General features: G+C 45.6%; 1 protein-coding gene and 1 long non-coding RNA gene across 2 annotated transcripts in view; both read left to right on the top strand.

Annotated features, from left to right (window-relative positions):
• The window catches only part of LOC308592560, a 259,350-nt gene that overhangs the window by 199,987 nt on the left and 43,491 nt on the right, over positions 1-15,872 (top strand). The gene's annotated exons all lie outside the window — the stretch shown is intronic.
• Positions 1-15,872, top strand: part of MACO1 (macoilin 1) — a 76,705-nt gene that overhangs the window by 40,189 nt on the left and 20,644 nt on the right. The window contains exon 6 of the mRNA XM_081204067.1: positions 5,998-6,496. Coding sequence (XP_081060193.1) covers positions 5,998-6,496 — 499 coding nt within the window. The remainder of the gene's footprint in view (positions 1-5,997; positions 6,497-15,872) is intronic.

Here is a 15,872-nt window from a genome sequence, read left to right as displayed (position 1 = left end):
ACCAACACAATCCACTCTTAACATAAACAATTGGTCTTGTCTCTGTGCAATCATGTTATTGGGTTCTGCACCTATGCAGGATGTCTTTGGAAACCTCCCTGCTCGTCTCCTCTCCTTTGGAGGCAACCATTGGCCACTTTAAGCATCCCCAAGAGAGATGAGGGCTTTCCCATTCAGTTCTCATCTGACCACCACAATAGCAGCATAGCTGGAGACTTTCCTTGGAACTCTTTTCTTATTTATTCATTTGGCTTATTAATACTCCACTTTCTGTATGTTAAGAAGAGATTCTGAAGCTGTTAGCTGTTTTATATTCTTGATTTCAATAAGATCAGTGAATTACTTTTCCTAGGGCAGGGTGAATATTTGTGTGTGTGTTTGGGACTCTAGAATTTTCTCAGTCAATTCAATTAAGCAAATTAAAAAACTTTTTTGATTTTTTAAAAGGATTACCTAATTAATCAGGCAGTGGAATTTATAAAGTATTTTAAAAATACAAGTATTTATAAAAACTGCATGCGAAAAGCACGATCTTAACCTCCTTAGCTCTCCTCTGTCAGGCAGGAGGGACTCCTCTGCTATGACACACAGTATGAGGGAATGATTAGCTGCTTGTGCGTAAAAGCGTACTCCCTCAGAGTTTGTGCGGCTCCACAAACCTCTGTGCGTGACAGAGCTCCTCAGACATGTCTGCTCTAGTCACTCGTAGAGTCTGACAGTGGCTGCCGGCGGAAGCGCTTCCAGCAAAGAAGCTCCTTGACGGAAACGCGTCTCCTGGATTCACGGCGTGACAGTTTCCGGCGAGGCATGGGTCTCCCCACGGGCGCCTCAGATACCTCGCCACTGTTCTCACTGGAAGCGTCTCTGAGCCCTCCCTCCTGCTCGCCTTCCCTCAGAGATTCACTCCTCCCCCTGCTGGTTCCTGCCTCAGCTGTTGAGTCTCTTTCTTCCTCCCTGAGCCCCTCCGCCTGTTCCTCCGATGGCAGTTCCCTGACATCCACCTCCCCTCCAGGGCCCCCCTCACCCCCTCCCATTTCCTCTCCTCTGGGAGATGAAGGGTAAAAACCCCGAAAAGAATCTTCTTCATCTTCAGACGTCTCGAACAATTCCCTCCATCGATCGCCGTCCTGGCTCGCTGAATCCTCCTCCTCCTCGGAATCTGTGAACCCCTCCAACTCCTCTTCTTCGTCGGTGGTGGCAAAGTATTTCCTCCGGAACCTCGCTACGGGCTGAGGTTTACGTGGGAACCTCTGATGAAAAGTTTCTATTAAAACTTCGTCATTGACATCCTCTGCCCTAACCCAGGTGTTTTCCGACTCCGGTTCCCCTTCCCACATTACCAAATACTCTACTTGATCTCCCTTCCACCTGGAATCGAGGATCTCCGCAACCTGGTAGCTGTGTTCCTTCTCCTCCATTGCTGGCCCCCTAGTGACCCTCCCTTCTCTGTCTCCTTTATACGGTGACAGCAACGACCTGTGGAAAACTGGGTGCAGCTTCATGTGGTTCGGTAACCGGAGTCTGAAAGCCACTGGGTTGACCTGCTGCGTGACTTCAAATGGACCCAGCCTTTTGGGTCTTAACTTCTTACAACCCCCTTTGAATGGTAACCCTTTGGTTGACAGCCACACCTGATCCCCCACCCTAATGGTTTCACCTTCCCTTCTGTTTTTGTCTGCCTGCCTCTTATATTCCTCCTTAGCCCTGTTTAAGTTAAGTTGGAGCTGGCGATGGATCGCTTCCATTTCTTCAACGAACTGTTCTGCAGCTGGAACGCTCCAGTTCTCCCCTTCCCCCCCTGGGAAGGCTCGGGGATGGCACCCGTGATTAGCCAAAAAGGGGCTCATTCCCGTGGACACGTTCTCTGCATTGTTGTAGGCAAATTCTGCCAACGCCAGCTTCTCCACCCAATCATTTTCTCTGTCATTCACATAACACCTCAAATACTGCTGGAGGACACCATTAGCTCTTTCCGCCTGCCCGTTGGTTTCTGGATGACGGGCAGTTGAGAAATTAACTTCAACATGCAGTAAGCTCATGAGCTTCCTCCAGAACCTGGAAGTAAATTGTTTCCCTCGGTCTGAAACCACCCTCAAGGGGGCGCCATGCAACCTAAACACATTTTCTACAAACAATTTAGCGGTTTCTTCTGCTGTGACCGCATGTGAGCAGGCTATGAAATGGGCCATTTTAGTTAACAGATCTACCACAACCATGATGGCTGTTTTCCCTCTAGACCTCGGCAGATCAGTCATGAAATCTATTGCCACTGTTTCCCATGGTCTTTCAGGTGTGGGTAGTGGTTCTAATAAACCTGCCGGTGCCCGCCTCTCCCCCTTGGCTCGTTGGCATTGGTCACACCCTCTCACATACTCCCGCACATCTTCCCTGACCTTGGGCCACCAAAATTCCCTGGTGACCAGCCACATGGTTTTGTGTTGCCCAAAATGCCCTGCTGTGGGGCTATCGTGCAGTTGCTTGAGTACCTTCTCCCTTAATTCCCCTTCAGGTATATATAACGCTCCCTTGTAGTACAACGCCCCGTTTCTCTCCTCAAAACCTCCGGGTTTGTCTCCCTCCCTCCTGAGACCCCTGAGTTTGTCCTGGGCGTATTCATCATGCACTGTTTCCTCTACCAATTCCCTTTGCCCCACCAATACCGCCCCACACACCCAGCGGTCTTCTGGAATGACATGTGTCTCTTCGGGTGCCCCCTCCCCCTCCAAATATTCGGGTTTGCGTGAGAGAGCGTCCGCCCTAACGTTCTCTGGGCCTGGCACGTAACATATCTCAAAGTTAAATTTGGAGAACTCCTGGGCCCATCTCAACTGCCGTTGGTTGAGCACTCGCGCAGTTCTCCAGTACTCTAGATTCTTATGGTCCGTGCACACTTGCACCTTATGTTGTGCCCCAATTAGCAGGTGCCTCCATCTCCGGAAAGCCTCATGAATAGCAAGAAGCTCCCGGTCGTACACCGTGTAGTTCCTCTCGGATTTGTTCGTGTGTTTTTTATCCACAAAGAACACTGGGCTACCTCCCGCTGCTTTGGACTCTCTGATGAAGCCTCTCTTCAGGTTCTTGTCAATGAACTCTCGCAACTCCTGCATTTCTCTGTCTGACATGGCATACAACTTGCCTACAGGAAGCTGTGCTCCAGGGAGTAAATTGATCTGGCAATCAAAGGGCCTATGCGGGGGTAGTTGGTCAGCTTCCTTCTCGCTGAACACGTCGCTGAGATCTGCATACTGTGGTGGTACCTTCACCTTCTCCATTACTTCAGTCCCTGCTAGGGTGGCTTGGGCCCCTGCTGAACCCTTTTCCCCTTTGCAGTGTTCTAAGCAATGTGCCGAACCAAAGGAAACCACTCTTTGATGCCAGCCCACCAGCGGATCATGTAGCGCTAGCCAGCTCATCCCCAAAATAATGGGAGCGCCTCCCAAGGTGGCCACATTAAATGCTATCAGTTCTGTGTGCCTTGCCACCCTCATTATCATTGGGACGGTCTGCAAGCTGACTCCTCCTCCCAACAACTCCCTGCCATCGATCGTGGTCACCTGAAGGGGGTTGCTTAAAGGGATAGTCTGTATCTGGTGTTCAGCAGCAAACTCCTTGCTCATAAAATTGCAGGAGCTGCCTGAGTCCAACAGCGCCTTTACTTTTAGGGGGTGTCCATTTTGCAGCTCTAGCGACACTTCAATCACTAGAGCGGGTTGAGGTGCTTCTGGCACGGGCACTTTCACTGCTCTTTGGCCTGGCTGCAGTGCCCCGACTGTGGCAACCAGGCGTTGGCTTTTACCTGCTCTGTTTCTCCCTGCTCTCCTCCCTCAACAGCTCCCACCATCCCTTGCCATTCCTTCCTCTGGGGGCAGACTCTGGCAAAGTGGCCTGGCTGTTGGCAGAGGTAGCATTTCCGGGCGCCCTTTCCCTCCTTCTTAACCCCCTCACTGGGTTTTGAAAATGCGCGCGCGCGCGCTGTTCCGATTTCCATCGGCTCTGCAGGCGGGAAAGCTGGCTCAGGAATGTCTGGAATGCGGAACTCCTTCCAACGTTCCCCTCTCCCTTCCCGCCTCTCCAAGGCTCTTGCCTCCTGGCGCGCTCCTATGGTCAGCGCAGATTTGGTCAGCTGATCCATAGACACCGCCCTGGGGCTCCGGGACAGTTCATCTTTCACAGCCGAAGAAAGACCTTCTTCAAATAACATCTGAATGGGTGCCGCCGATAAATCCCAACCCAATCTGTGTACCAGCATGGTAAATTCAGTCCAGTACTCACGGACAGATCGGCTTCCCTGCTTGCAAGCCATTAGCTGCCTGCGCACCACCCCTTCCTCAATATCGCTGGAAAACATGATATCCATTGCCCGAAAGAACTTCATAGTGTCCTTTAAGACGTCATTGTGCGTTGCCATCAGGGGTCGAACCCAATCTCTCGCCCCCCTCTCAAGATGCCCAATCACGAAAGCAACTCGCGATTCCTCATCAGGGAACTCATCAAACTGCACATTAAGGGCATATTGCATCTCTGTCCTAAAGGCATGGTAATCCTTGGGGTCCCCCCCAAACTTCTGCACCAATCCTGGTACCTTTCTGGGGAACTGAGTGACTCTCCCCTTTTGGTCGGCATCCTGCGCCCTCCTCTCCTCAAGCCTCGCCGTCTGCAATGCAAGTTGGACTTCCAACGCTCGGTATCTTTCTTCCAAGCTTGGACCAGTCCCAACCCCTGCTCCTCCGGTGCCGGCTGGGTCGCTCATGATGCTTTCTCCTGCACAGGCAGCGTACAGAGACTGTCAGACTGCTATGAGGGAATGATTAGCTGCTTGTGCGTAAAAGCGTACTCCCTCAGAGTTTGTGCGGCTCCACAAACCTCTGTGCGTGACAGAGCTCCTCAGACATGTCTGCTCTAGTCACTCGTAGAGTCTGACAGTGGCTGCCGGCGGAAGCGCTTCCAGCAAAGAAGCTCCTTGACGGAAACGCGTCTCCTGGATTCACGGCGTGACAGTTTCCGGCGAGGCATGGGTCTCCCCACGGGCGCCTCAGATACCTCGCCACTGTTCTCACTGGAAGCGTCTCTGAGCCCTCCCTCCTGCTCGCCTTCCCTCAGAGATTCACTCCTCCCCCTGCTGGTTCCTGCCTCAGCTGTTGAGTCTCTTTCTTCCTCCCTGAGCCCCTCCGCCTGTTCCTCCGATGGCAGTTCCCTGACACACAGGTTGGACATTAAATAATGGGAAAGTGCCTTTTGATTCCAAACAATCATTTTTAACATATGAAAATTTAATTAACCATAAATCATGCAATGAATAATATTTATTTAGCTAGGCACCCTACTTTTTCCTTTTGGGGAAGCAGGTTAAATGAGCTTTCCTTAGTATTTTAAATTTTGCCTAATATTTAAAGTTTATGAAAGTAGTTGCTGTATTGATTCCTGGATTTATGCATCATGAGAACAGCCATATTGCAGACAACTCTTCAGGGTACTTCACTGGAGAAATGTACTAGACTAGGGATGTGCAACAAAATGTTGTAGTGTGGAGTGCTGTTGTTTAGGATTGCAGCCAATCCATTTCATTCCCTCCCCCAACTCAGTTTTCTGTATTTTCCTCTTAATAGTCAATTAGTATTCTGTGACTGCTGAGCACACTCAGACTTCACTGGGGTGTGTCTAGGTTCTCTCCACCACACCACACCCCAAAAAACAATTATATGTTTTTTTCCAAATAATTTTGGACTTCTTGGCTGAACCCCACCACCCTTGTGTGAAAAAAGTGTTGTTTTTACTACTCACAGCACTCACAGTCTAAACATAGGAAATTGTGAGACTAGTGATACAATATTTCCTATATGTCCTGTATGAGTTTTCTGTGTGTTGAAAGAAACTGCTTGTTTATTTGTTTTCATATGCTTAATATAAATGGCGAGGAGGACATGAGGTTGAGAATATGTGATACTTCTTATTTAAGTTTTAAATATTGCCTCTTTTCTTTCTTTTTTGGTACTGCAGCAGCCAAAGGATTGTCTGATATGGATTCCTCTATACTTTTGCAACACAATGGAGGCATTCCAGCCAATAAAAAGTTATCTTCAACATTACCGGAACTTGAATATAGAGAAAAAGGAAAAGAAAAAGATAAGGATGCCAAAAAACATAACCTTGGAATAAATAACAATATTTTGCAACCTGTAGACTCTAAAATACAAGAAATTGAATACATGGAGAACCATATCAACAGTAAAAGATTGAATAATGATCTTGTGGGAAGTACAGAAAACCTCTTAAAAGAGGACTCATGCACTGCATCATCCAAAAATTACAAAAATGCTAGTGGAGTTGTGAACTCCTCACCTCGCAGCCACAGCGCAACTAACGGGAGCATCCCTTCTGCATCAGCTAAGAATGATAAAAAACAGAAATGCACTAGCAAAAGCCCCAGTGCGCATAAAGACTTAATGGAAAATTGTATTCCCAATAACCAGCTAAGCAAACCAGATGCACTGGTAAGGTAAGGTTGATATGTTAGTGACCTAGTTTCCTCTCGACTCTTACTTTCTCGCTGTTTCTTTTCCCAGTAAGTTAAAATGTCTTTAAAGGATTTGGGCTTGTGCATGGTTCGGATTGGGTTCAATCTATTCCTGCAGTATTGTTGTGCGATCAATATCTAAAGAAATGAACTAGGAGTCTCTGAGTTCTGTTCCTAGTTATGGCGTTAACTACAGTAAGCTTACTTGGTGCAGAATTACACAACTATTTTTTTCCTGTGGTCTGCATAGGAAGGAATAATTAATTTTGGGGATCGGGCTAATGAGCACAGTTTCTTATATTTGCCTGTGCTTTGCATGCATTTGTATCTGGAAATACTTCTTACTTTTTCTAGTAGTGTCTTTCTTGAGGTATACAAAAATTAATGTTATTTCTTGAATATTCCTCACATGTGAGAACTGAATAATTCTGGATTAAATGATACCATCACATTTTCAAAACCGGATTAAAGACCCTGCTTCCTAATACAACAGGATTTTGACATGGTATAGTCTTCAAGATGAAAGAATTTATTGGTTTTGTGTGTGTAAATGTTTCTTCCTGGAGTAGAATTGAAAGTGATGCATATACAGTGTACTTCATAGAAATGCTTGCTAGTAAATTCATCCCGTGGGTGGGAAGAGTGATGGAGAGTAAACTTTATTAGCCATAAAATATGTACTGGAATTTATATAGAATATTTAAACCAGAAGTTACGTCTGGGTTTCCTAAGATTAATTTGAGATTAAAGGCTTGGTCTGGGGGCAATTGTGACTGTTGCTAAAACAACATTCATGCAAAACCTAAAATAAAAACGCTAGAACCCCAAAACCATAGTTGACTATACCACTCACCATGTTGACAGTTCTGTCACTTTCTGGTGAGTATGGCAAGCAGAGTCTAAGCCTTTCTCCAGCTTTGAGCTGGGATTGTTCCAGTAACTGCATTGCTCTGCTCTCAGAAGCACCATGCAACTACATAGATTCTCACACTCTCCACATTCAAACTGGAATAAAAGGCTGAGGCTTGTTGTTTTGGGTGCTGGGCTGCGTAGGAGCTTGGAGTGCCTTGGCAGCCCAGCACAAAAACAATCCCCTGCCTGAGTCCAAGTTTAGAACTGAAGAGGCGGACAAAGATCATCCCCGTGGTTGCAGGAGTAGACTGACACAACTGTGAGGGCAATACTCTTCTATCTTTAGCTCCTAACTCAGAGCTGGGGTAGGGGCTTTCCCCTCACCTTGTACATACATATTTGGCAGTGGGACTTGCTTCTAAGGATATAGAATAATAGTGTCAAAGAGCATACTGTTATGGGTTTGCAGGGAGCCAGGATCCCCGGATATTCCTGGGTGCCAGGTTCTCCCCATAATTTCTGAAATGTGGGGGTTGAAGTCAGGCCAGCTTCCCCAGGAGCTGGGCTTAAAGTGGTGCCATGCAAGAATGAAGACAAGTGAATTGAAAAGTAGAACAAAGGTTCACAACATATTTTCAGAGACACCAGTCCCTAACTCTGCTTTATTATTAAAGCAGAAGTATAGGCATTTCCAGATTATTTTACCTGTGGATTATATGATAAACGACTCCATGCTGAACTTAAGCAGGTTTGGGTCTGTTCAGTGACTGGGTGGGAGGCCGCTTGGAACTCAGGGCAGCAAGCGTGGGGTTTCTATGATAGAAGAAAAGTGGGATAGAAATGTACTTAAGTAAATAACATTAAAAAATAAAATTCAAAACAGCTTCCAAAAAACAAAAACATAATTTAAAATACCATAAAATTACTAAAGACAAACTCAATAAAACCAGTAGAAAAGAGCAAAGCATTAAATGATAAGTAGCATAACAAAATCTGAAAAGCAGAACTGACATCAGACTTTGTGGTTTGTTAAAAGTGCAATTATTATTATTATTATTATTATTATTATTATTATTATTATTATTATTAACAGTTTTAACCTGTGGCCTAAAACTACAGAGCCAGCACAAGGTGAACATGTCAGGTGAGGGTGCTGCACCATTGGGATGCTGCCTCAGAAATGCCCCTCCTTCCAGTCACCCTATACTAACTTTCAAAACTGGGGCACCAAGAGGAAGGCTTTGAGGATCTTAAATGACCTAGCATCCTTTGGCAATTAACATGGAAGAAAAGCACTGAAATGTGAAACACTGTACAGTATTAGTTTGCCTCTGTAACTGAGATTTAGCAGCTAAAAGCAAAACATTTGCAGAACAATTATCAGCCAGTGTTCAGTGTACCATCATTGTTCTGATTATTACTGCTGTTTGTGTTGCTTTGGTGCAGAGAGCATGTATCGCAGCATCCTCCTTTTTCTGCATTTGTAGTTGTTTTCATTCACCTGTGGCACCGCAAAAACAATGTTTCTGAATATGGGAAGCAGTGAAAAGAGTCTATTATTTGTCAGTTTGCAGTAACTTATTGAAAAAGAAATTATTATTTTTTGTCATTTGTGATACAGTGTGTGTTGTAAAGCACCAGGACGCAACTGGGCCTTGTAGAACTGTTATAAAAAAAGAACAGTTGTACAAGGCACAGTTGCATCCTGGTGCTTTACAACACACACTGTAGCACAAATGACATTATATATATATATATATATGCTTTCGTAGATTTTCACGGGTACAGGAATGCAGGTTTTGGTGTTTTCGGGTATCTTCCCGTGTAAGAGTTGGGGTGTCTAGGCGACGTTTCGACGAGGTCTCACTCGTCATCTTCAGGCTGGTGCTTTCGGCTTCTTGTTACTAGAACAGAGCAGGATCTCAGTGTTTGAGTTCCTATAAATACTGTTGAGGGGGTGTGGTGTATAGCCTCCAACGTTCTGGGCAGAGAGGAAGTTCCCAGGTTATTGTGCCTTTTCTTCTTTTGTTCATTAATTACTTGAGGGATATCTTGAGTGATTTCTTGAGTGATATTACCACTTAGGAGGGTCATTAGGTGTGGATTAGTTGCTAAAGCTTTCGTGTCTTGACCTCTTGAGCTTGTGAAGAGTTTTTCTGAGTTTTTCTGAGAAGAGTTTTTCTGAGAAGATGGCTGTACTGCACTTAGTTGTGCTCTGGCTTGGCTTCGTGTATAGGGGCGAGCTGTGGTTTTGTGCCCTGTGCCAGCCAGATCTGTGTAGGGATTGCAGGGGGGTGCAGCATCCGGAGGTGCCACTATGGTTTGGCTACTGGATGGTGTCTGTAATTTATCTGTGGAGAGGGTCTGGGTTTGGGTCTGGTGTGTTTACCGGAAAAAAATCTCGCGGCAAACCACCATTAAAGCCCCGCCCCGTGACGTCAGCGCGCAGCGTCACGCCGGGAGGGACGCACAAAAGTGAAAGTTTTTTCCCTCCCCCTTGCCGGGGTGGGAGGAGGCAGCAGAGCGAGGGACTGAGGGACGGCGGCAGCTGAGGCGGCGGCGGCTGTTGTGGTGGTGGCGGCGATAGCGGGCGGAGGAGGGGGCGGCGGCGGGAGTTGCTGCTGCTGTTGTTGCTGCTGCTGCCCGGACATGCCGGCCTCCTCCTCCTCCGCTGTCTCGCGCTCCTCCCTTTTGCGCGCGCTGCCCCGCCGCTCGGCACCACCACCGCGGAGCCGCCCCCGGCTCGACGCGGATCCTCGCCGCCGCCGCCTCTCGCCGCCTGACTCGCCCGCCTCCCTCCCACGGCACACCAGCCGATGTCTCACGGCACAGTAGTGTGCCGCGGAACACCGGTTGGGAAACACTGGCATATGTAACCCGAAGTGTATGTAACCCGAGGTACCACTGTAGCTTCTGCATGATCATTCAGCTGAATGGAGTTAGAACCCCCCTTCAGATGCATAGCTTTCTCACAGGGACTGAAATGTTGTGAAAAAAACTTGCATACATGGCCACTGCTCTCATCACATTTTCACTTTTGAATGCCTGAAAAGGAATTGAGGGTGTAGCAATTAGGGACGGACAGCTATGTCAATATGTGTGCCGTGCCACCCCTTCTTTACTTCTGTGGTAATCTGCACTTTTTTTAAAAAAATTGTCTCAAAATACATGTTTGTTTAAATGCATATTTTCCTGGTTATCGCTGCTGCTGAGGACCACATTGTGACTTTCAAAGAAGTGTGACATCTGTTGGGTAGCTAAGTTCCAGTGTGCACACCAGTCCAAGGGCATTCATGAAGACTGAATTCCTCAAGCATTCCCTGATAGCAGTGTGTGAATGAAAGGCGTAATGATATGGGGGCTGGGCCTGGCTTGATTCCTCACTTTCCCTTTCATAAACTTTTGAGTAGCTTGTGATAACACAATACGACAGACTTGCATGGTCTCCTGTTTTGTTGGGAATCATGACAAAATACCCCAGCACTAACTGATTTTCCAGTTTACAGCAATCTTGCAGTTTGAGACTGGTCACTTTAGAAAAATAAATAAATCTGGTCCGACCTGATAACCACAGCCAGAATTTTAGGCCTAGGATTTTTTCTTTCTGTTTTGCATTTGTTTTAAACACAAAAAACAAATCATGCTTGCTCAGTATAGGCTCGTATTCTCTTTTTTCACACCTAAACATGACTGTTGTGTTGCCAGAGTCAGGCTGCAACTGTGTTTCACCCTTTCCCCTTCAACTTGAGTTGCACCATTGGGTGTGAATTGAACTCTGAAGGAAACTGGAGCCATTTGTGCTTTGAAGCGGGGAGGAGGGGCAGGCAGCCAGGACTGAAAACCATTTTCATGTGCAATTCACTTGGAAGTTTTTTGTTCCTTCCAGTGCTTGACTTCTAAAAGGAAAGGTGCCAAAGTTTAATTGCTTAGAAATCTAATTCTCTGGCTGTGAAGTTTTGGCCCTGAATAATGGCTCTGTGTGTGTGTTTGCACGCACCAAACTAGATCTAATGGTGGCAGCTGCACTTGTTTATATGTCTGCCCCTTTCATAGGAGCCAACTCCTAGAGGCCAAGGTCCCTTTGGCCTCCCCAATAAAATAGTTGAGGGGGCCAGCCCCCCCTCGGTTGATAGGCACTGCCATTCAAATGGTGTGTGCACACCATGCCTTGTGAACGATTATGCAGGGTGGGGCTTACCTGCCCCCCTTTATGTATAAAGCAAAGAGGAGCATGTAATTTTTATACCAAAGGGAGCATGACAAGTGAAGGGTGCTGAATCCTGCCCCTCATCTTTACATTTGGGGCCAGCTCCAGGACTGAGGGGGCTGTCACCAAAGTATCCTTTGGTGCACCCCCTCCTATGTTGATGAGCCCTGGCAGGTCTACCTGGTAGGGGAGGTTGGCAGCATTCTGATAGGCAGCTGGTTATGAACGCTGCCACTTTAATTTTCTGCAATGCTCCAGAGTGGTGGTACATCAGGAACATTGTAGAAAATTAAAACAGTGGCTCCTAGGCATCATTTGAGAGACCTACCTGGGTTCTTAGTGCAGTGTAATGACGGTACTTTGCTTGCCTGCCTGCCTGCCTGCCTGCTTTTGATCACACCAGTCACTTCTCTTGCAGTCTGATTCCAGTGCCAGATAAGCCACAAGGCTGGGAGGAAAGTGCCTGCAATGACTGCCCAACATCCAGCTATCCAGCTATGTTCTCTTGCTTGTCCTTTTTGGTGTAATACTTCCGTTCTCCTCCTACTATACAGTGGTGCCTCGCAAGACGAAAATAATCTGTTCCGTGAGTCTCTTCGTCTAGCGGTTTTTTCGTCTTGCGAAGCAACCCTATTAGCGGCTTAGCGGATTAGCGCTATTAGCGGTTTAGCGGCTATCAAAGGCTTAGCGGCTAAAAGGCTATTAGCAGCTTAGCGGCTTAGAAAAAGGGGGGGGAAACGGAAAAAATCGCAAGACTCGCAAGACGTTTTCGTCTTGCGAAGCAAGCCCATAGGGAAATTCGTCTTGCGAAGCGCATCGAAAAACGGAAAACCCTTTCGTCTAGCGGGTTTTTCGTCTTGCGAGGCATTCGTCTTGCGGGGCACCACTGTACATGAGCAGAAACAACACATGAATAAACAGACTGGACTGCTCCCATCATGTCTAATTTGGCCTTGAAAATATAGAGCAAGTGGTTTATTCCTCTTTGATGAGAGACAGGCATTCTTCTATCAGCTCAAAGTCACCGTCTTGTCTCAGGGAATTTCACCTTTGTAACTGTATCTGAGAAAAAGATACAAAATGCTGACCTTTCATTCATACATATATTTTTAAGAATCTTGCATATGTGTAAAGGGCTACATGGAAACCTGCCCTTTAATAAAATGGGGTAATTCCAAACCAGCAATTTTCCACCTCTACGTGTTTTTTAGAAAAGACTTGAATAACATTTGGACTTAAACTGCTGCAGGCTACCTGTGTGCCACAAATTACTAAAGTAAGCATGTGTGGGCAGGCAACTAGTAGCTTTTATGGACTTACTTGCAAGGCTAGAATCCAGTTCTATATACAAGCAGATATGACAGCCAATTTATAGAGTTTTCAGTAAATTAATAAAGAGCTATTGAAGATGAACTGTGTTCCAAAAAATATATTAAATCAAGCACCCTTGGCAAGCAACATACATTTTGATGGGTTTAAGTAGCTTTTTATCTCAAAATGGCAAGAAAACATTTTTTATAAGTGCTGCATTTTATTTTAATGATTGATAGTGCCTTGATGAATAAAGTCAATTGCCTATGCTGGTAATTGGTTGTGCATATGTTACTGTCTTTCTTTATTTGTATCTCCCTTAATAGCACATACCGGGCTCTCAAACCAGTTCACACATCTATAAAGTCACCAGTAAAACCCTGATTAATTAGCTTAGGCGCTGTGGGTTAAACCACAGAGCCTAGGGCTTGCCGATCAGAAGGTTGGCGGTTCAAATCCCTGCGACGGGGTGAGCTCCCGTTGCTCGGTCCCTGCTCCTGCCAACCTAGCCGTTCGCAAGCACGTCAAAGTGCAAGTAGATAAATAGGTACCGCTCCAGCGGGAAGGTAAATGGCATTTCCGTGCACTGCTCTGGTTTGCCAGAAGTGGCTTAGTCATGCTGGCCACATGACCCAGAAGCTGCACGCCGGCTCCCTCGGCCAATAAAGCGAGATGAGCGGCGCAACCCCAGAGTCCGCGACTGGACCTAATGGTCAGGGGTCCCTTTACCTTTTTTTACAGTCAATTACCAGCAGAATATCTTTTGAGAATGTCCTTTGAGGTCCTGTTCTCTCCCATCCCTCTCTTTCCGTCTTTCGGCTATAGGTAAAGGTAGTTTCAAGGATATATTATCCCCTTCAATCATAAGCACAATTTTTTGCTTACAGTATAACCTTGTACTTCAGGTACAAAATACCAGACACATTCACATTCCCAAATCCACATTCATGGAGTCCATGTGATTGGGGAGGTCGTGGTGGGGAATTTTAGGGGAGAATTGACAGAAGGGTAGTGCTAAATTCCCTTCAACATCCATGAGTTCTTCCTGGCAGATATCCTTCTCTGGCAATCTTTCCCTCAGTCAGGCTTGATTCTGGTTTCATAGACTAAGGGAAGGGAAATTATTACCCATTTGCAATGAGAATTAGCAGACAGGGAAAAGAGTTACGGTAATATACAACCATTTAGTTCAGTAGCATTAATCACAACCAAATATGCAATCCTAAAATCCCCCTCAATTTGATGAGACACTCAAATGTAGATTAGGAAAGCAGAAAGAGGAAAGTTGCTGTTGGTTGGTTAGTTGGTTAATTGCTTGCTTGCTTAATGCACTGTTACTCAGAATTGGCTTTGGACATGGAAAATGAAAGTTCAAATTCCCATTGTAATACTTGATGAATGGCTGTGGACAATTTGCTCCCTTTTGGCCTAACTCATTTAAAAGTATTGTTAGACTAAGACCTGACTTGTATCTGACAGGGGTACCATCTGTTTGGTGGCCAGTGGGTAGAGTCACACACCCCAGACACATTTAATTGTACTTGCCGCAGGCATTGGCCCATGTGCTTGTAGCGTGCGTGTGTAATACTTATAGGAAAAATGGCTTTATTCATGGGCCGTGTCCTGTATAAATTGACCCCAAGATGCCTTTCTGAGGTCCTTGGTTGCAGAATAGGAAACAGATGTAGCTACCTCCAGCAATTTCCCCTAAATTAGTTACTATTTCAGCAATAAATATCTCTCTCTTTAAAGAAAGTCGCAGATCACACTATGGTAATGTTTGTCATTCGAAATTTCAGTTATCTGAAAGTAAAATAATTATACCCAAACCTCACTGCATAAATGCTGATTCAGATATCTTAACAGCCAGAGTTTGCCCACTTCCTTACTTGTTTGTCTTTTGCTGGCTGCCTGCAGCAGTTTAGGGCAGAAACCAGGGAGGGAGGGAGTTTGGACAATTCATGGGTTAGAAATGTCCCCATAGAAAATAATGGAAATCATCAGCTCATTATACAAATGCTCAGCTAACGAATGATTTCTTAGGAACTCACTGTGTTCAGATAGTGGTACGTATGTGTATAAGCCAATATATTCTTGCCCTTTACCCTCTTTTGTTGACTATTCCACCCACAACCACCTAAGGGTCTCTAGATCTCTTAAAACAGGAGTAAGGAAGTTTTTTCATCCAAAGGCAACATGCCCTTCTGTGCAGCTTTCTTTGTACTACATGCCCCTTGTGGGAGGACCAGAGGCAAAAGTGGCTAGAGCAACAAATTACCTTTCTATAGTAGGCTAGTTTCTGTACTGAGACTCTCACACTCCTCTCTGTTCCAAGGAGGAGAAAGGCATTATCAAAGCTGAATGACACATTCCAGCCAGGCAAAAACAGTAGTGGGTCAAAGCAGGGCCTGGGGAGAGTCCAGGGGGCCTTATTTGGCCTTTGGGCCTGAAGTTCCTCATCCATGTCTTAAATAATTCTGTCCATTCTCCTCTTCTTGGAACACCATTCCATAACACTTTCATCTCTCCCACTTTTGAGCTGCAAAGCTTTTTGGGTCAAAGAACTATCACCTTTTCATTTATTTTTTAAAGGCCAGAATGCACTAGTGGTGCTGTACACATCATATACCTCTTCATAAGGTATCTTTAGAATAGAGAATGATAGCAATATCCATACTTTAAAATTGCATTGAAAATGGATTTGTTCTTCCTATTTTCTTCAATATCCGTATTATGAAATAAAGTTCATTTACAAGCATTTTGTGCTCTGTAGGCCAATATTGGTTTCAAAGGAAGAAATGTTCTTTTTCTGGTATATAATTCTTATACTGCTGGTTGTTTTCAAGCCAAACTTTGCTGGATGTTTTCATGTTATATTTATAAGAGATGCACATCTCAGGAACTGTGCAACCCAGGTTACTTATCTCTTGAGTAATCAGCTAAAACGTTGAAATTGGTTGTGTTTTGTAATGGCTCCCACAGTGGACT

This window comes from Podarcis bocagei (genome assembly GCF_964188305.1).
Source record: "Podarcis bocagei genome assembly, chromosome: 7".
In the NCBI taxonomy this organism is placed as follows: Eukaryota; Metazoa; Chordata; class Lepidosauria; order Squamata; family Lacertidae; genus Podarcis; species Podarcis bocagei.
This window is presented reverse-complemented; position numbering and strand designations above follow the sequence as displayed.